General features: G+C 39.6%; 2 protein-coding genes across 5 annotated transcripts in view; one reads left to right on the forward strand and one right to left on the reverse strand.

The window, feature by feature from the left end:
- Window positions 1-6,519, forward strand: part of Dzip1 (DAZ interacting zinc finger protein 1) — a 54,756-nt gene extending 48,237 nt beyond the window's left edge. Inside the window, exons 16-19 of the mRNA XM_077792157.1 lie at window positions 1,448-1,641; window positions 2,772-2,905; window positions 4,807-4,981; window positions 6,166-6,519. Of these exons, the coding sequence (XP_077648283.1) occupies window positions 1,448-1,641; window positions 2,772-2,905; window positions 4,807-4,981; window positions 6,166-6,278 (616 nt within the window). The 3' untranslated portion in view covers window positions 6,279-6,519. The remainder of the gene's footprint in view (window positions 1-1,447; window positions 1,642-2,771; window positions 2,906-4,806; window positions 4,982-6,165) is intronic.
- A 2,690-nt stretch (window positions 6,520-9,209) lies between these two features.
- The window catches only part of Cldn10 (claudin 10), a 101,641-nt gene continuing 88,642 nt past the window's right edge, over window positions 9,210-22,208 (reverse strand). For 2 of the 4 annotated variants that reach the window (XM_026400007.2, XM_026399999.2), the window contains exons 4-5: window positions 10,971-11,078; window positions 9,210-9,467 (exon numbers count right to left, since the gene is read on the reverse strand). In XM_026400007.2, the coding sequence (XP_026255792.2) occupies window positions 9,344-9,467; window positions 10,971-11,078 (232 nt within the window). In that variant the 3' untranslated portion in view covers window positions 9,210-9,343. The remainder of the gene's footprint in view (window positions 9,468-10,970; window positions 11,079-22,208) is intronic. The other 2 variants (XM_026400027.2, XM_026400018.2) reach the window with 1 other exon arrangement.

Genomic DNA, 22,208 nt, shown 5'->3' on the forward strand with positions numbered 1-22,208 from the left:
ACTATCTTAGAGTTGGTTAAGCATCGTTGTTCATTTGTGATTCCTTTGTGTGTGTGTGTGTGTGTATATATATATATATATATATATATATATATATATGTTTGTGGCATATCTTTATCGTTTATTATCTGTGTGAACAGAATTTATCACATCATGGTCTCCGTGATGAGGGGCCACACCTATCATTCTCATGTATTCCTCCTTCCCCCAGCTAGTGTGGAGTAATTTCTTGACAAGTATATTTAAATCTAATGGATAGTATTGGGTTTTAATGGCCAGATCCATTACAGTATAAGTTTCACACATTATTTTCCTGTTCTAGCTCCTTGGGGTCTTGACCATGACCCTATATCTTATTTAGTTCTGTAAGGATACTAGGAATCCTTGCTTTATCACCTAACAATTGTGTGCCATGGATTCAGTTGACTACTGTTTTAAGCCTCAGTTTTCTTAAAAAAAAAGTTATGTAACATGGCATAATGCTGTCTTTTTCACAGGATAATTTTACAAAATAAAATTGGGGCTGGATACACTGGTGCACACCTGCAATCCCAGCTACTCAGGAGGCCCAGGCAGGGGGGTATTAAGTTTGAGGCCAGCCTGAGCAACTTAGTGAGACTGTGTCTCAAAATAAAAATAAAAAGGGCTACAGGTGCCACTCAATGTAGAGCACTAGACTAACATCCACAAAGCCCTGGGTTTAAGCCCCAGTACCACAGAAATAAATAATGAAAATAAATAAAAAGAGCTTGGCTCAGCACTTGGCCCTGGAGGGTACTCAATAAATTGTAGGTTATATTACTTTGAATTAGACTAATTTTATTGTAATTGAATTTCATCACTATTGCCTTATTCTGGAGATACCTACCGTTGTCATAAATGAGGAATTATACAATAGAGAAAATAATGATTCATCTTTCCAAAGTGTTTTTCATGAATGTAATTCCATGGGATGAGGTTTTTTTCATGACTGAAACAACCTTTACAAGACATGTGTTATCTGGAATTTAGGTACTCTATAGATATTCTTTCTTTAAATGAACAAACACTACTCAGAACTTCTATTTCACTTTAAAACTGGGATATTTCAGGTGATAATATAAATGAGATTGTATGTGTAAAAAACAATAATTTTTTAGAGTTTTCTTGTGGGAAATGATTTTCCTTTGCTGAGAAATGTTTTTCTTAGGCATGTAAAAACTAAGACTGTTAAGAATGCACACTTGGGTTTAGAGGAAAAAGGCTGTAACTTCAGTCCATATTGACAACTGTGGCACACGATTGGCAGGTCTGGATCTGGAGTGACCCCCACAGGCTCCTGGGCCTCACCACAGTCTTGTCTGTGGCCATGCGGGGTTAGTTTGTTGTCTCTGGGAGTTTTCTGAGAAGGTTCCCACCACTTTAAGAGGCTCATGGTTTGTAAGTCCTTTGGTTTCGCTTTGTGCAGGACACCTCCCTTCAGTTCAGAGGAAGAGCTGGATGAGGATGACCTCATCCAGGCATACATGTCCCCAGACTTACTTCCCGTGCAGTCCTCTAAAAGCAACAAGACTAGCTATGGAAAGAGCAGCATCAAAAGTGACACTGACTGGACTGAGGGAAGCGAAATGGAGGACTCTGACATTTCTCCCAAGCCCACAGGTGAGCTTTTATCACCAGAGAACCTTCTGGAAATAATTTAGGACAGTGGTTCCCAGCTGGGGGCACCGAATGCAGGGAGTATGAACTGGGAAAGTTCACCAGGCAAGGCTGGGTCTTGTCTAGAGGTGCTGCCTAAGGAAGGTGGACGCACTTATTGGCCAAGCTATCTTCTAGTTGAAAGAGAGGCAGGAATTGGGGGTACCTGGCTATATTGGTTTCCCAGTGCTCCTATAACAAAGTACCACAACTAGGCAACTTAGACTACAGAAATGTCCTGTGTCACCAATTCTGCAGGCTGCAAACCATAATCATGGTATTGGCAAGTTCAGCTCCTTATGAGGTAAGGATATGCTCTAGGCCTCTGTCCTTGGCTTGTAGAAGACCACTTTCTCTCTGTGTCCTCATATCGTCCCTCATGCATGCCTCTCTGTCCCAATTTCCCACTTTTATAAGGACAGTGGTCACAAAGACTAGGGCCTACTCTTAGCAACCTCCATCATTTAATTACCTTGCCTCTAAATAAAGTCACACATTCTAAGGTACTAGGGGTGAGGACTTCAACATATGAGTTTGAGGGGACAGAATTCAACCTGTTAATACTGTTCTAATACACTGCACTGCCTTTTGGAGATGGGATGATTTTAAAGAAAGACAAGGTCCCAGTCTGTGTCTGCTGATAACATGCTAAAGAGAAATAATTCTGTTTAATGTAACTTAGGAACTATATATTTTAAATATATTGCTATTATTATTTGTATGTCCTTATAGTTATGTAAACTATAACCAGTGCATTTGAAAGTAACTCATATTGTTTTGGAAGGTACCATTTAAATACTCCATTCACACAGATTACCTCACTGAATTAATGTTTCTGACCATATAATTATTACATGAGTTGGTCCTTGATTAAAATAAAAACTTTTGTAGCTTCTTGCCTGGAGGATCATGACTTTTTTAAAGTATTTTTCTTTACTTTTTAATCCCAAAATAGATCAGCTAATTTTATTTTAATAATATGTAATTATGTACAGAACTTAGACTCTTTCTAAGGTGCTTGTAAGGTTATTTTGGAACTGGAGATAGATACAATTTTTAACGACCTGTCTGACTAATTTCTGTTGTTCCCATAGTAACCGCCATTAAAACACTGACTGAAAAAGTTGAAAAGATGGTTTCACAGCAAAAAAATGTGAATAAGCCAGTTGGTGGGATTAATGTGGCTGAGGCATTTATTGCAAAAGAAGGATTACAAGAAGAACTAAAGGTAAAGTCACTTTTACTTACTAAACATACATTAATTTATCTCGATAAAATATAATTATTAATATAGTAGAGATTAAGATTTTTCACCTCAGTTTTGCATTTAAGAATCAAAGATATTGGGGCTGGGGATGTGGCTCAAGCGGTAGCGCGCTCGCCTGGCATGCATGCGGCCCGAGTTTGATCCTCAGCACCACATACAAAGAAAGATGTGTCTGCCGAAAACTAAAAAATAAATATTAAAAAATTCTCTTTATTTTTTTTTATTTTTTATTTTTTTAAATATTTCTTTTTTAGTTTTAGGTGGACACAGTATTTTTATTTTTACATTTATGTGGTGCTGAGAATCGAACCCAGTGCCTCATGCATGCTAGGCGAGCACTCTAACACTGGGCCACAACCCCAGCCCCTTAAAAAATTCTCTTTAAAAAAAAAAAAAAAAAAGAATCAAAGATATTAGAGTGATAATCTAAAATCCAAAATCTGAAATGTTTTGAATTATTATTATTATTATTTTATTATTATTCTAGGGATTGAACCCAGGGGCCCTTTACCACTGAGCCACATCCCCAATCCTTTTTATTTCTTTGGAGACAGGGTCTTGCGAAGTTGCTGAGGGTGGCCTCAAACTTGAGATCTTCTTGCTTTAGTATCCCAAATTGCTGGGATTATAGGGAGCCACCACATCTGGCTCAAAGTATTAAACTTTTTGAACTTGACACTCAAAAAGTTTCCGACTTGGGCTGGGGATGTAGCTCAGCAGTGAAGCCTGTGCTTAGCATGCTCAATGTTCAATCTCCAGTATCCCCCGCCAGAAAAGTTTCAGATTTTAGATTGTTTTGGGTTTCTGTTTTGGATTTAGATTGTTAGGGATGTTTACACCTGGTAAAGTCTATGCAAATATTTCAAAATCTGAAAACCTATAGAATCTGAAACACTCTGGTGTAAGCAGTTTGGCTAGGGTATATCCAACCTGTAATAATGCATCATATGTTCATCAAAATATCAAAATTCTGTCATGTTTGATGCTTGCAGATATTACATGACTTGGACAAAGAAATGTGAATGGCTAGACTTTGGGGCCTCCATATCCAAGTCTAGGGACTTTTCTCATACCTTTGTGTGATAGGGATAAAATAGGGAGGACATAAAATAGGGACTTTTCAGGGATTAGTCCTTTGTGGAGCTGGAGTCAGTAGAGAGATGCTTCAAAGATGTATGTGAATCTTGAGTCAAGGGTAGGCCCAAGCTCCTCTGCTGCATCAGAGAAGAATGTTTCCAGTTCTAACAGCCTGGATGCCAGAGAGTCTGACTGCAGCTCTCCTATTATATTTCTGGAAAGCCTGTCTGTGTTGCCTGGGTCTTCCAATAGTAGTCATTCTTTTTTAAATTTTTCACTAAAATTAGATTTAATTCCTTCTTCTTGTTCTTCCATGGAATCCAGAGCATTCTGTCAGACTACTTTATTAGTTTGTGTTTCACAAGCTGAAAGTGACAAAAAGCCATATGTCATCAAGAGAGCTAATGTGCCTGCCCTCTTTTGGAAAGGGCAAACTGCAAACATGCTCCTTTCAGGGAGTAGCCGTCTCTGCAGGCTCTGTGTGATATGTGCCACCCTGGCCTTTAGAATTTCTTGCCCCCACTGTAGTTTCTGGAATTTTCCAAATTCTTGATTTGTAGAGAAGAAAAATATATTTCCGTGGCATGAAACAAGAAAGATGATTCCCTTAGCTTTCAAAACGCACACTTCCAAATTCAGTTCACTGCCCTGCAGAAATCCCGGATTTGGAACCTGTCATTCCCGACCTCTCTTATTCAGTGTCAGCTGCTCAGTCTAAGTTGCTAAATGATTGAGGGGCACCAGCTGTTTCTTGAAGAAACATGAATTGTCTCCACATATTTTAGTGCGCAGATGTGGACGACGATGACTGGGACATATCATCCTTAGAAGAAGAAAATTCCTTGGGGAAGAAAACTGTGAAAGAATGGAAGGAACCTCCACCATTGAAGAATGAATCGAGTTCTACTCAAGTGCCAAGTGCCTGGGTTGCTTCTAAACCTAGGGGATCCAAAACAGAAGGTTTGCTGCTTTCTTCCTCAGTCCTTTTTCTGACAGCTTCATCTTTATAAGTATCTATTTCAGTTATGCTGATATGTCATCAGACAAAAACACTGTTAACATAACCAAGACCTTGATGCTTTATGTCATTTGAATAAGGACTGTGTATAACTTATTGATTTGTATATACTTAGTAATCATTTTTATTTCATATTTTACTTTAAAAAATTTTTAGATTGTAAATGTCTATACAAATATTCTCTTCATGAAGATAGAATTAAATTTTCTGATCATACTCTTGAATGAGACCATTTTTCTGTCAGTCTTCCTATACTCCTGCTTCCTATTAAATATTTTTTAAATTTTCTTTCAAGAAGGTTTTTCCTTTAGTGTTATAGTCAGTGGGATGAATTACAAATGAAATAGTTAGAAATGCTTCCTGGCCACCTGGGCTAGAGCCTGGATAAGTTCAGTAACTTAACTCTCAGTAGATTAAGTTTTTTTAATTAGAAAATGGTGATTTATATTTTTTTAGACAGTAGAGGATCTGGCTCATTTTTGCCGTCCATTATACCTCTCATGTCCCCCTCACTATTTTTGTACCCTGGCATATAATTTTTAATTGGTACTGTAGATTCCACTTTTGTACTTAAAGCTTAGCTATTGTAGATTTAACTGCTTAAAGTATTGATGGGACAAATCACTACAATATGCTGATTTTAAATCCTTTGGGAAAACTGGGTGAAATGGTGATTCCATTCCAGGTTTTCTGAGGAATCTCCATACTGCTTTCCAGATTGGTCGCACTGTTTTGCAGTCCCACCAGCAATGCACGAGTGTACCTTTTCCCCCACATTTCACCAACATTTACCATTATTTTTATTATTGATAATTGCCATCTGACTGGAGTGAGATAAAAATCTCAGTGTAGTTTTAGTTTGCATTTCTTTAATTGCTATAGATGTTGGAACATTTTTTCCTGTATTTGTTGACCAGTCATATTTCTTTTTCTGTAAAGTGTCTGTTCAGTTCCTTTGTGTGGCTGGATTTTGTAGGAGCCTCTGCATAGCTCATGGAAGCCAGGAGCAGGGGTTCCTGATCAGATTCAGACACTGGGTGATAAATGACAGTGTGAAATTACGGACTTTCTCAGGCTTACCAGTGTGCCTGTTTAACCACGGGCACCTCCTTTTCTCTTCCCACAGTTCGTCAGGAAAACGAATTGAGCACACTGAAAAGCAGCTTCATAACTATGGCTGACTGGGGTGACCCTTCACGAATGGAGCACATTAAAAAGCAGCTGAGTAACTGTGACTGACTGGAGTGACCCTGCAGATAATTAACTACAGAAGCCAACAGTTCAGCAATGGCTACGTGATTCTCAAGCTCTTGCCTTACAGCGTTTCCCACGATAACTAGGAAGCGAGTTCAGAGGATGAGGTTCTCTTTAATGGCACTTGGTACAGTATTGAGAAACAAATTGTCCACAGTATTTGGAAGCATATAAAGGTGTTTGACTTCTTAAGAATAATATGTCACTGAAGTCATAAAGTGTTTTCTTTAGAATGGTACTCTAGTGTTAAGTGTATTTTTTTCAACTAATTTTTAAGAGAAAATTTTTCAGCTTCTCACGGGTTTTGGTTTGAATTATTACCGCGTTTTAATATATTTTAGGTTTATTGTCACATTGAAAGTATTTATATTATAAACTTCTCTTAGTATCTTTAAAATTGAATTAGTAGAATCTACAAAATATTGAGTTAGATGGGTTATTTTTCATATAGAAGTTTAGAAAAATATAGCCAGGCCCATGTTAAATACATTTTCCTAAATTACTTGGATCATATTCTGCCTTGAGCCACTGTAAGCATGTTGCTACCAGTTATTTTCTGCAGATAATCTTTATCTTGGATATTTTACAAATGAAATGTAGCTATTTTAAACACCAGTTAATTTATCAGAATATGGAAAGATTTTGTCATAGCTGAATCATAGTTGTATGTAGTTTTTTTGTTTGCCTTTTTAGTTTTTTTTTAATAGCCAACCCATATTATAAAATACCTCAAAACTGATTGTTATATTCTTGAACAATGACATTGTCAAAGTTCAGACTCTTTTGCATTTTTTTATGCTCATGGTACTGTCTGTACTTTGTTTACCCCCAAAAGTAACATTTTAACTGAATCATTTGTTGGGTTTTGGATCTTTTTGTCTATCTTTCCAGTAAAGCCCTTTGCACACCATTGTGACTGTGGTGACTGCGACTGATTCTTAAAAACGATTCCAGACTTAAATTTATCTTTTGAGAGGGACTTACTAAGGGAGAAGCTTGCCCTGATAGCTATGCCACATAACATCCTAACCTTTGAAAAACGTTTCTTCCTTCCCCAGGGAAAGTAAAAAACTTGTACCCATTTCAAACCTGTAACAAATTCCTGCAACTTCCTATAGGGAGCATTTTATGCAAATATACTCACTTTTCATGGATGTTTCTAAAAGCTGTCATGAAATAGGAATCATATTTACGTGCGGTAGAACAGAAATAAGCAGCTTGCAAAAATATTGTGCCTGAGCTAGTCCCTGGGTCCCCTGGTCACCCAGTCATTGCTTCAGCAGGTATTTATTGAGATACTGGGTTTTGGTTTTAACATGCATCAGAATGTTCTTTAGAAGAACTCTAGAGATGAGACCATTGTCATCATCCTCATCCTAAAGATGTGAGAAGCAGGTACCTGCCAAAGACCATATGACAAGAGCCCCTTTAAACCAATCCTCTGCTCCAAATTGTCTGCCAGAGCAGCAAAACAGACTTTTCCCAAGTAAACCCAACATTTACCATGTGTTTGTGTCATAAAAGCCAATCCTTTAACTCATCTGTTTAGTTGTATCATTTTCTTTTACCAAATTTGGCCTGTTCCTTTTTCCTTGAACCTGTTACCTTGTAGTGTCATTCGCTGGTGCCCAGCTAACGCACTTCTGGTTACTAGGAGGACTTCTCTGTCCCCTGCCCTCCCTAAATTCTTCAGTACTATCTAAACATTATCTTTACCAGCTCAAATTTCCATTAAAAAACATGTGTTTTAAGTGCACACCCACACAGCCCTGTCCGCACACTGGCCTGAAACATCTAATTTATTGCCTTTATGTCTTTCAGTTAATTAGTATCTCTGGAAAAAAATAATTAAGTACTCACATGGTATGGAATTTTTTATTTTTATTAACAAACTGTCACTTGCTTTTCTTTCCATTGAGCACTTCCAAACACTTGATTTTCAAGACTTTCATATGTCAGGAAAATATGTTCATTCAACTACTGTTAGGATTCATATTATATGTACAGTTTCTCAGAAATATAATAAGTTATCAGTTCTTATCCACAGCTTGAAAGTGTATATTTTACCCTAGAATGTCCTAGTTCAGAGCCCTGGTTCCGTCATCATGGCAAGTTAAACTCTGCTTTAATTCTCTTTCCTGTAAATGCAGGATAATGGAAATACATGTCTCAGGGGTGGCTGTAAGGGTGACTGATTTAGGATGTGTGAGTTGTGAGTTGATTCTGATAACCAGGGCATCATGGGCATGTTCTGGATAGGGCTGGACCTAGGAATAAGTCTGTTCAGAAATCACTGGAGCACCTTACATGTCACAAAAAATGGTGAGTCTCTCAATTACCCTGCTTGTACCATAAACAGCACCTGGAGACACAGGGAAGCTCAGCCCACCAGTTCTAAGTGAGACAGGTACCACTGGGGACCTGGGACTTCCTTACTGGCTCCAGAGTCAACCACAAACAGTCTCACTAGCTCAGCTCATGCTGATGCCCTGCTTTCTGGGTCAGAGAAGCCTAAGTAGTTGCTTATTATGGATGTGCCACATAAAGGGCAGTGGCACCCTGGCCTCATTAACCCTTCCTTAAGCCATCATAATGAATGACAGTAGTGACAGATGGGTGTCAGAAAGTAGAAGTTGACTCTGTGCAGCAACCCATAACATACCTATATAACTTGGATTCCTTTTAAGGAGCTGCCTCAGATTGTCCCCATACTGTTTACAAGAAACCATTTCTTGAATGCCTTCTGTTTAGTTATATGAATGAAATAAGGAATGGGGTCAGACCTTATTGAATGCCTGAAAAAGCTATATGACAAATACTACTTGCATCTTTGGTATTAAATGCTTTTCATGTTCTCTAAAGGTATAAAATGTACAAATCCTGTAAATAACCTTTTTATTTTTTTAGAAAGCCACAACAGAAATGATTAGTATATAACTATGCAAGAACATTTACATCCACACAATCAACAAGTTCTTCAAATTCAGGATCATTTTGTGAACAGTCCACTTTATAACAAACTCAAGGTACAGCTTGCCAGCAGGGCTCTTTCAGACGTAAGCATTTTTATCAAACTGTTTTGAAGGGTTTGTGGTTTTAAAATCTCCTTCTCCTCCGTGATACTTTGTCCGAGAAGACATGACAGATGTGGCCCCGTTGTATGTATATACCATTCTGAAAGGCAAAACACAGGTCGGTAGAGTGAGTTCTTACACGTAGGGCAAACAAAAATCGGATGAAACTGTTTTCAGTAAGTTTAAGGCTTCCTCTTTCTTGTTAGCCTTCTTCCCTCCTCTGGCCTTGGAATAGTTCACTGTAGTTACTTTTTTTTTTAGTTCACTGTGGTTTCTAAGTGGCGTGCAGGACAAAGAATCTCTGCAAAAGAAGCTCATGACTTATTCATCTGTTTGGATATTGTTTTTTTTTTTAATTAGTTTTTAAGTCTAGTTCCCATTCCCTATTAGATTAAATATTTTTAGGAAAATCACGTTTTTATTTTATTTATATATTTTATTTACAGTTATTTTATTTATATATTTTAAATCCATCTTAGTAGTTTAATTTTTCCCGTAATTTTTATTGGTGCACTATAGTTGTACATAATCATGAGCTCTGTTGTTACATATTTGTACATGTACACGGTGTAAGAATATAATTTGGTCAATATCTCTCCACAGCACTCCCCACCCCCCCACTCCCACTCCCTGATCCCTTTTGATTTTCATGAGATTATACGACCATCTTTCTTTTCCTTTTTCCTCTCTAGTTTCTGCATATGAGAGAAAACATCACTCTTGACCTTCTGAGTTTGACTTATTTCACTTAACATGATGGTCTCAAGTTTCATCCATTTTCCTGCAAATGATATAATTTCATTTTTCTTTATGGCTGAATAAAACTCCATTGTGTATATATGCCATATTTTATTTATTCATTCACTCACTGATGGACACGTAGGCTGGTGTCATAGTTTGGCTATTATGAATTGTACTGCTGTACACAGGGTTATGCATGTATCATTGTAATATGAGCACTTTAATTCTTCAGGATAAATACCGGTTATTTTTTTAAAAAAAACTTGTCTGGAACCTGGGAGACTTCATAGTGACCTTCTTCAACAATTCCTGCCTATATAAAAACTTTTGAGGAGGCTGATATGAAGATCATGCCCTTGTATTTAGGATCTTATTCCCGATATAGCATTGGAATATAACAATGATGAACTCTTTGTTTTAATTTTATTTTTAGTTATATATGGACACAATATCTTTATATTTTATTTATATTTATGTAGTGCCGAGAATTGAACCTAGTGCCTCACATGTGTGAGGCAAGCGCTCTGTCACTAAGCCACAACCCCAGCCCTGATGAGTTTGTTTTTTTTTTTTTTTTAATTTTTTAGTTGTAGTTGGACTCAATATCTTTTTGATTTATTTTTAAGTGGTGCTGAGGATCGAATCCAGGGCCTTGCACGTGCTAGGCGAGAGCTCTACCGCTGAGCCACAACCCCAGCCCCTGATGAGCTCTTTTTTAAAACAGAAACTAACTATATTTTTACCTTTTCTAAATCTGGGTCTTCGAAGTTTCTGAGAATCACATGAACTATATGCAATTTGTCTCACATGTAATGAGTTAAAATAGTATAGTATTTTTTAACAGGTTGTCTCTTTTTCATACCTGGGTGTTTTGCTGTTGTCAGATATTGAAAAGCAAAATATGATACCACCAATTATGCAGAGTGAGGCTCCTGCCCATCCAATAAATAGAGCAGCTCCTAATTCATACCTGTGAGAAAGCATTACACAAGGATTACAGCATACTTATTTGGGGGTAAACAGTATTTAACACTGCTAGCCAACATTCACTAAATGTTCCTTGTACTTTCCTGCCGTTGGAACCTGTAGAGGAAACAGTAACACTTTTGTGTCTGTAGAATGCTTTAAACTCAAATGTTTTTATAGTAATGACTTTTTTGTATCTCCCCAACATCCTGAAAGGAAGTGAGGGTGTCCAGGGTGGGGAGGTCAAAGCCTGGGTCTCCTGACTCATCCAACACCTTTCTTCTGAGTTCTTCTCTTCACCTCACCAAACTCTCCATCCGTTTATTCTGCTCCACAGGGCAAATTATGTAGGCATATTGTGGTTAGAAAAGGGAAGGCCATGTTTGCTGTCATTTCAGGTCAATTTAGTAAATTTTTATCAAGCGTTTGCTATTTACAAAAAAAATCATGGGGCAAGGTGTCCATAAAGGGTCAGGATAAAAATGGCATGGTCTTAGTTATCACCGGAGTCTGATAAGGACACTGGCACCCAACAGCTGTGAGTGATAAGGTACAACCAAGCATCTCCTAGATGGTGAGTCACAGTACTCTGCAAATGACCTGAACAGGATGCTAAGATAGCTTGAGAGACCTTCCCTTGAGGAAATCACTGTGCAAAGGTGCAAATAATGCTTACTGAAAACAAAATTTAAAAGCCGCTTGTAGAGTGGGCTAGAGGGCTAGAGGAAATGCTTTCAGGGAAGGAACAGTCACCCAAAGAAACAAAGAAAGACAGAAGAGCACACCAAAGCCTTGGGGGCTGAGTGTTTTCTTCTGTTCGCCTGTCCTTTTCCTATAGAATAGGTCTCTGATCTTTTTGTGTTGTTTGGTTTTGGTTTGTTTGTTTTCTTACTAAGAGCATCTCTTATTTTGGGGCCACAGACCTCCACTGCAAGGCAAAACCAAACCAAACCTTATCAGGCTTTTCAGTATAAAAGAAAGCAGGAGTGGGAATCTGTTTTGATCACACAGAATCCTCAGTGGAGATAAGGTGAGGGTTACGTGGGGCCCAAGGTCAGCCCCTCCCGGGTCAGATGCAGGCCAGGGCAGGGCTTCAGAATTGAGGCCACACTGTGCTACCTGTGGCTGTCCTGAGCCTGCAGCCCCTTCCTACTTGTATGTCACCCATCTCCTGTCCAATATGGGCAGGGTTTTTGGTGTGGTCTGGGGACAGCAGAGTTGGTGTATACCTGACCACTGGCCAGGAGAACAGGAAAGGGTCAGGGCTTTGTGGTGCACGTGTGGGTTTTCACTCAGGAAGGGGTATATGCACCACAAATGTGGTCCTGTGGTCCCTTCTTTGTCATGCTTACGTTGCCTTTCTTGGGAAGCCAGGTGACAGCTGGGACAGCACATCTAGGGGTTAGAGCCTCATCTGGCTCAGGAGCTCTGATTATTCCCTTGGAGCTCAGAAACTTCAAGGATTCCCCACCGGTGGCAACAGCAAAGATAGCAGATTAGTGTAAGTGAACGGTCTGTGCAAGCAGGCATACACACATACACACACACACACACACAAAAGAAGGCTGAGGACTGGAATATGCAGCTAGAGAAGAAAAGAGTAGGCCAGATCAGAAGTGTAAAATTGGGAGTTTTAGAAAAAACACTCTCATTAACTATCATGTTATACATTTAAAAAGGATGCCCTGGTTTACACACTCAGCCCTGCTTTTGTGCTGTTTTAATGAGATGACCCATGTAGACGCAGAGCCAAGCCACAACCTGAGATGCATTCAACAAGATCCTAAGTGAGCCGACTTCAGATCTGCCCAGCCTCGTCATCTGACTGCACGGCTATAAGAACAAGGATGGCAGAAAAGTCCTACATGGTGGACATCACTGTAGGGCGGCTACTTCACAGTGTTATCTTGCTGTCTATTTTTCTCCAGGGAGCCTAGGCTATCTTCTCAAACTATGCCTTAGCATCACTGTTAGTGTAATATACCCTGAGAAAAGTCTTGAAGTTTTCCTAAAATACTGAGCTTTATTAAAACAGGTACCAAGGGTGACTAGGGATGAGTCTAGTTATTCAAGGTGGTCAGATGAGGACTGAGGGGACAGAAATCATAAGCCACACACAGCTCAGCACTATGAATTCATTGAAAGGTGCACTGCAGATGTGAACACTGTTGTTAGGAATCACAGGACTGTGTTCTTTAATTCAAGCCATCTTGAAGCTTTCTGAAGGAATTTGGGAATCACAAGTTTGATGCATAACTGCTTCCTTATTCCTTTTTTATACATTTTGTTTTTTATACAGGCTCTGTTTCAAGGAAAATATTATTTCCATTTGATTTCCTCTTCAGTCAAACACTAAGTAGTATCTATTCAGAGCTGATTTTGGAGTCCCTGTGGTTTTTAACAATTCAGATGTGAAAGCTTTTGTGACTGGTTCTTTCAGGGATGCTTTTTTCATCCTGTTCAAAAACAGGTCAATTCACCCCTCTCAGGTGTGTCATGTGGCATATACTGACTTGCATTCCCGAAAGGCAGGACTAGGGGAGAGAACAATGGAACATCCACTCCCTTGTGCTCCCAAGGCACGTCTCCTTCCCCTCCTCCGCCTCTGCCAGGAAGTCTTTCTTCACTTTGGGTAAGAAGCTGATTTCAACACCTGGGGAAGATCATCCAAATTGTGGATTATCTGTTGCAAGTCTTTGGTTGACAGTTCCTCTTGGCCCCAGGCCAGCTTTCCCAGTCCCAGTGGGGCCTCTTTGTTATAATCACCATATTATATAATAAGGAAGAAACCTTATTCCACAAGGTGACAAATCTACTAGACACTAGACAGAACCATGATCATCAGGGTAAGGAGAAAACTTCGTTTTTAGATGAAAACATTGATTCTGGAGCCTCTCAATCCATAGAACTTGACTTTAATATATTTGTGCCAGTGAATGTGTCTTTAGTAAACCAGTAATGGGGAACAAATTTACTATCAGAAATTAAAACTCAAATTAACTGCTCAGAATTCCCCCCAAAAAAGTAAACCACAAAGATCTAAGGCATTAAAATGTGCTCTTTACTATTGGTTGATGTCACTCTCCTCCACCCGCTGAGTGAGAGTCTGGGTTGCTGCTTGTGACTCTCCTGTTAAGAGGCTTGGGCTGGAGCATGCTCAGTGGGCTAGATTTGACACCTTTCATCCTGCAGCTCATGGCCTAGCCTTGTGAACCTCCCAACACGCCTAAGGAAAGGGAGCAAGAACCAAAATCAGTTGATAACCACTTCTGATTTTCATCTCCTATTTTTGCCTTCCTTCCACCCAAACCCCTGTTTTGAGGGATTTGCCATTCACAGGGAGCTGGTGTGGTTTCCCTAGTCAGCCCCACAGAAATGACAGGCCAGGTACTGTGCTAATCATGTGTTCAGGGTGGACAAGGGATACAGCCTTGTTCTTACAAATCTCACAATCTGGTGGGCCAGACAGACATTAAGCAAATAATTAAAGTGTGATAAGCTGAATGGTAGGACAGAAATGGCTGTGCAAAGATCATCACCATGGTTCTCCCAAATGTGCACAGATGTCATGTAAGTACATCCATGGTAGCCACATCTATATTATCATCAGCTCTCTGTGCTGGGATTTTTGTGTGTATGCTGTTTTGCATATATTATCATATTTAATCACCATTTTGCCATATTTAATATATTTTTGTTGTATGTAATATATTTGCCATATTTAATATATTCTCATATTTAATATGTAATTTTCATAACAATCCTGAGAAACAGGCGTTTCTATTTCCCACATTTTACAAATGTGGAAATTGAAGCTCAGGGAAGTTAAATTACTTCAGCCAAGTGAATGGTAGGACCAGGATTTAAACTTCTAGCTTGTGATATCAAATCCCACGCTCTTCAGTGCTGCTACCTTCCTTTTAAGTTACTTTACTTCCTTGATAAGTAAAAGATTTGATTAATTAAAAAAAAAATCAATGCAAGCTATTTTTAGTTTTCCTTTTAGAGTGGGGAGAGTTTCCTCTCTCCCTGGCTCATTAAGTTCTCACTGGCTGCAGAGCTCAAGGTGTGGAATTTTTTCTGAAAGCCCTCAGGTTGTCTTTCCACCCAGCACAAAGAAGTGAGGGTAGTAATTAAAATCAGGGCAGCTGGAGCTGAAAAAAGGCAGAGCAGACCCTCCAAAATGAAAGCAAAAACTGTTGTACCAAGTGAAAGTGCCTCATCCTTTTAGGATCCCCAGAGAAGTGATGGTGACTTTAATGAAGGACACACAGCTAGGAGCCAGGTCCTTTTCCAACACATTGTCCTCCTCCTCACTTTAATCAAGAGTGGTAACAGCCAAAATAAATTTCTAGTTACCTGAGAACAAATAAATGTCTAAAATCTAGAAGGAACACTCATGAGGTGTCAGTGTAAACATTTTGACGTTGACCTCCATTGGTAAGCCAGCCTTGTAGAGACCCCTGCCCGATGGAAACTTCCCCTCCAGTGCAGAGGCTTATAGAATCCATGGCCTATGTAACTGCAAGAATGGATTTTATACAAATAAGAATTCTCTAGTAATTGTCCACAAATACACATTTCCCCAAAATACTCCACATCTTTTGGAGTCTGAGTTCCTCTAGAAAAGGGCTGTTTGGAACTTGCCCATCCTGAGTCTCTCTGAGGTTGCCCAAGACAGACTCTGTGTAAACCACAACCTCTCTTCTCCTCTGCTAAGCTTCTCCTCACACTCCCTGGCAGGTGTCATAGGACTTCCTACCTAAGGCATCCCACAAGATTTACAAAATAGTGGCAGGGGCCTCCCAAATAGTGACAAAAGTAGAATGGGAAAATTTAAATTTTAAGTGTGTATTTCCATGTAGAAGTTTTGTGGAGAATACTCAAATTTAAGAAACTAAAATATACAGTTTTTTAAATTTTGGGAGCTAATTCTAAATTGCTCTTCTGTGGCTACATTAATAGATTAAATAATGCACTATCTGTGTGTTATGATTTATTATTAGGGTAGTTTAGAATTCTATAAACTATATATTAATATATATTATTGATCACTTACCATGTGATGAATGCTTTGTTCTTTTTTTTTTTTCCCCACATTTTGAGACAGTTTTGCTAAACTATCCAAGCTGGCCTTAAACTTGTAATCTTCCTCAATCACCTTGAACTGCTGGGATTACAGGTATCTGCCAGTGTGCCTGGCTCTGTTTTTTTGGGGTTTTTTTGTTGTTGTTGTTTTGGTTTTGGTTTTCCTAAGATAAGCATGTCACAAAGATTTTATTTGAAAATTGTTCAAGGGTAAATTCAAAAGTATATATATATAGAGAGAGAGGAGGGGGTGGAGAGGGAGAGGGAGAAAAAAGCTGTAAATGGATAGCATGCCTTTATTTTTATTTGTTTATTTATTTATTTTTAATGTGCTAAGGATTGAACCCAGTGCCTCACACATGCAAGGCAAACACTCTACCACTGAGCCACAACCCCAGCCCCAGAAGAACATATTTAGGTAATAAAGAATGATGAAATGAATTTATAAATAGATGCAAAACCAATCTTTTTTTTATTCTCCCTATCTAACTGAAATTTTGTATCCTTTGACTAACATTTCTGCAATATGCCATTTTCTTGAATCCTGTTGGTGCTCAGAAGCAGGGGGTTATCTCTGTTATCCAGAGGAATCAACTGCATCTTCCCACAATCAGAAAACAGCCAGGGCCAGGATCAGGCTCCAGAACCTCACTCTTTTTTTCTCCTCCTTTTTTGTGGTAGTAGGGATTGAACTCAGGGGTGCTGGACCACTGAGCTACATCCCCAGCCCTTTTTATTTTGAGACAGGGTCTGGCTTTGAACTTGTGACCCTCCTGCCTCAGCCTCCAGTTGGCTGTGATAACAGGAGTGCACCATCACACTTGGCTCCAGAACCTCACTCTTGACCTCTTCAGAGCCACCTGCCTCTGTCAAGGTGCCTCAAATGATCAGTGAGTTATCTTCACAGGAGTTCTAAGTCTTGCCAATTATTTGTGGAAATTTAAAAACCATCCAGAGTATGACTAAATATAATGTTAGCTAAAGTAAATTATAATTTAAAAGGAGCGTTTTATGTCCCCAAATTTACATAGTGCAGTTCAAAAACAAATATATTACTTAGCAATATCAATGCCATTGATCTTCTCCATTACTGAGGATAACTGGGGGTTAACCTGGCCTTGATCTTAAGTGTGAAATGATTTGCTGAGTCATAATACTCACAGAAGACACGATAGCATGTTTATAAGCAAACTCTAAAGTCGGCAGAGAGAGTGTACTTTAGGATAAGAAATCCTAACACAGCAAATACTGTCCTGAGATTCTTCAGGATAGAGCCATATGGCTAAGCTTAGCCAAGAATCTATGAGGATGTGGGCATGTGTGTCTTTGTACCCAAGTAAACATATGAAGATGGACTTGTGCAAATACGGATTGGGTCATTCAAAAGTGCATCTCACATTGTATTCAGAATCCTCAGTAGCCTACTTGAAAACATTTTAGAACAGAACCAAATTTGGAAGAGACTCATAGAGGACAAGAGGGGTCACATAAGGAGTCTCAAGAATACCTAGTTGATGGTTTCTAATTGTTAATTCTCTCAAGCTCAATACTATGACACTGGTGACCAGAAATTAAGAAACAAAATTACAAAGGACTTTTAAAAAGTGGTTTTATGCCAGGTTCCTTTCAAACCGTCATTCTACTTGAGAGCCAAGTGTCATGAAATTATCATCAGATGACTAAGTCTCCAAATTACATCCAGTTCTCTATAGTTAATCTTTGTAAACTGTGTATGATAAGGTATTGCTGTATCAATATACTCTGCATAAAAGAGCTAAATTTATTTTGGAGTGTTTACTATGTACTAGGTATGATTCTATCAGTTGAAATTTACTATTTCATTTAATTCTCACAACCTCTTATTCTACAGATGTGGGGCACAGGGCACAGAAAGCACAGGTAACTTGTTCAGTGTTGCACAGCTAATAAGTGGCAGAGCATGGGTTTACCTCCAGGCACCTTGGATCTGGGTCATTACTCTTAAACAATGTGCTATGCTGCACCTCTTCCCTAAACCCTTAGCTATATCTCCACAAGCATGTTGCTCCCATTTCAGGAGAGATGCTACACAGGGTCCCACATCACCCCAACTTGCCACCTTGCTGTACATGTCGTGTGGCCTGGACTAGCTGGGAGAGATTCAAAGTTAGCAGCACAGGGTCTGCACTTCCAGATGCTCCTGGTTTGGTTTGAGAGGCCAATAAATAAGCAGGTGGTAATACCCAGATGGATTATGATGAAAGCAAAAGGAGTCAGGAAGAAGTGCACCTCACCCAGAAGCGGCACCTCACCCAGGAGGCCAGTTCTGAAGGATTCCTGGAGGGAAGCTGGCATGGGAAGGAAGCGGGTAAGAGCTAAACTGCCAGAGAGCAGAACAAACGGACAGGAATAGTTGCTCCACACACTGGTCAGTAAGAACAAAATAGTCACCAGACACCTGGTGTCCAAGCAGAATCTTTAAGGCCTGTTAGCATCCCAAATGCATCAGAGGAATTCTAGTGATCAGAGATGGCCGATGCTACTTCTGAACAAAGTAACAAAATAACACCTTCTTAATATTTAACAGCCACATCTGCCTTGTCCTTAATACTTGCCACTCATACGGAATCTCCTATCCAAGAAACCGAGAGCTCTTTACCAACATTAGCTCATTCTCCAAATAGCCTCATGAGTATTGTAATCTTAAGCAAACATTCATAAGGTAATAAATAATAATAAGATAGAAGGAAGAAGTTAAATAATCTTGGCAAGGTTGGCTGGTGTGATTGGTATTCTTCTCAACTTCACCCAGGAATATCTGTGTAAGTAGGTAGCAGCTATTTTTTTTTCTTTTTTTTTTTGGTGCTAGGAATTGAGCCCAGGCCTGGTACATGCTAAGCATATGCTCTACTACTGAGCCACACTCCCCACCTGGAAGTCATACATTTCTATTATCTATTAAACAACCACAATGGTGAAGAGATTTTTATCTAAGTGAAGCTTAAATCCTAAAGTATGGCATATTCCCAAATATGCCAGGAATGAAGCGTGTTCCGTGGTTTTGAAAAGACAGAACACAGAAAAGAGAGGTTAAGAACCAAACACGAGACCACCTAGGTCAAAATATTAGAGATGAATCTCATGTACAGAGAGAATAAATCTAAGATCATGATGTTGCTTCTTCAAGTACTCGACTGGTTAGGTGCTCTAACTTGGCTTGATTCGAAAAGCGGTTTCTTTACGTCAATCAATTCTTGCTTGGAACAGTTTATTGAAGAAAACAAAGCTAGATATGCAGGAGTTAGTGGTCTGGACAGCTGAGTGGCAAAGGGGAATAATGTGATCACCCTGGAATGCAAGCCCTGCGGGGGCACCTCGCATCACAGCCTGCAGGAGGGCAGGGTTTTGTTTTGTTTTTAGATTTGGTGGGTTTTGTTTTAATAAAAAGGAAGAAGTTGGCTTGAAACAGCCTAAAGGGGAAAATAGAGAAATAGTTTTCAAGGCTCTGCAGATGCCCATGCTGGAACCATCCAAGAAAACATAACCATGATGTAAAGAAAGGAAGCAACACAAAACAGGAGGAGTGGGCACACAGCAGAGCACAGGCCCATGAGACTCTTTCAAGACTGCGATTCTGTCAAATGTTACGTGGAAAAAAAAAATCTTCACAGATCCACAGTGGGAAAGGGAGGGTTTTAGAATAAACAGCCATTGAACACACAGCACATAGCGCCACTGCCAAAATCTGTACTCCAACTCTGCACCAAAACCCACTCGTGTTTTTCTTATCAACAAAGCTCCTACTGAGTTCCTTGCACACGGTGAGAACCTTGTTGATTAGCTCATTGTGTTTTTTGTAACTTAGGCTACCTCGGTGTGCTTCATACAGGAGTGTCCTGGAAGTCTGCAGAGAAGATCCAATCAACACACTGTAGAAGTCTTAGGAATATAAAAAATCGACGGCAGCAGCAAGACGACAACCACACTGTGAGACCTGAACTGTCTTCCAGCACATTAGAGGATTTGGGTGTCAGAAAGTAATTCAAATTAGAACCTGTGGCGAATGGCATCTTTCAGTGAGCCACCCAAGGACCCAGACGCTCAGGCTCATGCTGGTCACACCTTCCTGGGCTGGAGGGGGAGATGGCACTGGGTGGCAGCTGGGTTTTGTTAAGATGAATGTGTGATGATAATGGAAGAGGAGAGTGCACTGCCTCTCTGCTCCCTCCTCTCAGAGCTTGCCTTCCTCAGACAGCTAAGATAACAGAAAGGACTGGCTCCAGTAACTCACTTCTAGGCACTGGGCCAGGGGGAGAAGATGGAATTGAAAAAAATGTTTTCTGACCCCAAGGAACTTACTTAATTCGTATTCTGGTCAAGTAAGACATCAAAAAAAATAGTAAGAACATTCCTACAGCTGCATCTTCCAAACCCCAGCTCACCGGGTTGGCCCAGCCATGAGTTTCAATGCCCCCATGTATTCCTCTCTTAAGTTCATGAACAAATGCAACCAGACACACTGGTTCTTAAATTCTACCAAATGCCACCTAAGGAAGTGCTGTCCTCTATAATGCACTGAATCAAAAATCTTGCTTTAAAAAAGATTTCAAGTCCTATGAAACAAATAACCAATTGTAGTTTGTTGATCTTCTAAATTTCTATTATCCTTTCCTCTATGAAAAGGTGACAATAAAAGAAAGCCAGATGACATCATGTCAATTAATTTGTTGGTTTTCTTTATAAAAGCCTGTTTTATTTAAATGAGGTCTTTGAGCTGGACACAGTGTCATATCTATAATCCCAGCAGCTTGGGAGGCCAAGGCAGGAGGATCCCAAATTCAAGGCCAGCCTTAGCAACTCAGTAAGGCCCAGGCTCAGAATAAAAAAAAAAAAAAAAAAAAGAACTGGGGGTAGAGTTCAGTGGTAGAGCACCCCCTGAGTTCAATCCCCAGGACTGCTTAATAAATAAATACTTTTTAATTCCTATGGGTGTCATTTATCATTTGTATGCTTTTCTTCTATCATGATAATTAGAATTTGATCATGTTTACAAATCTCAGACCCTGATAATCCCTTGATCCAACCAGAATTTAGATTATGGAGGGCCTTTAGGTCACAGTTTCCAGGACCCAACCTATTCTCAGTACACAGGCTCTTTACAAAGTCTGTATTCTCCATAAGATACTGATGTGAAGGGTTCTTTGTAAATATCAACAGTTTGTAAGCAGTGTCAGTTTTTGTTTTGTTTTGCTTTTCTGAGATGCCTGGGCTGGCCTAGAATTCCTAAGCTCAAGCACTTCTCCCACCTCAGCCTCCGGAGTAACTGGGACCGCAGACTCACACCACTGTGCCGGACTTCAGTGCCATTCTCCTGAGGTCTAGCTCTTGTACTTTTAATTATATGGAGTAAGTTGGCAAACTGTATATGGCACAGAATTTAAAATCCTTAATTCATTAAACTAAGAATCTTAACGGATAGCTAATACATCTAGAGCTAAAAAAAGGTATGTGGTCTGTGACAAACCTGTACACATACACACTTGACCCTTGCAGCAACTCTATGAAAGGGATGATGCTATCATCTCTATTTTACAGATGAGAATAAATGCAGAGAGAATAAGCCGAGAAAGACAAATGCATGCTGAGGGGCTAACTGTGGCAATGGGATAGTTCACTGTAGCACTAAGAACTTGGAAACCAGCAAAATCTCTCATGGTACATAATTACTGAACTGTATTTAATCAAAATCAAACAGGAGACTAAGCAATTCCAAGGACACCAAACTGCAGTAGGCAACTGAGCATACCCAAAGCACAGGAAACATACATGAAGACAGGTTTCAGTTTTTGTGCATACACGGATTAGCCTAGACCTTTTAAGGAGGGTCATATTAACTTTTGGGGTGGGGTACTAGGGCACTTGAACTCAGAGACAGTTGGCCACTGAGCCACATACCCAGCTATGTTTTGTATTTTATGTAGAGACAGGATCTCACTGGGTTGCTTAGCACCTTGCTTTTGCTAAGGCTGGCTTTGAACTCGTAATCCTCCTGCCTCTGCCTCTGGAG

The sequence above is a fragment of the Urocitellus parryii genome, chromosome 2 (genome assembly GCF_045843805.1).
Source record: "Urocitellus parryii isolate mUroPar1 chromosome 2, mUroPar1.hap1, whole genome shotgun sequence".
Lineage (NCBI taxonomy): Eukaryota > Metazoa > Chordata > Mammalia > Rodentia > Sciuridae > Urocitellus > Urocitellus parryii.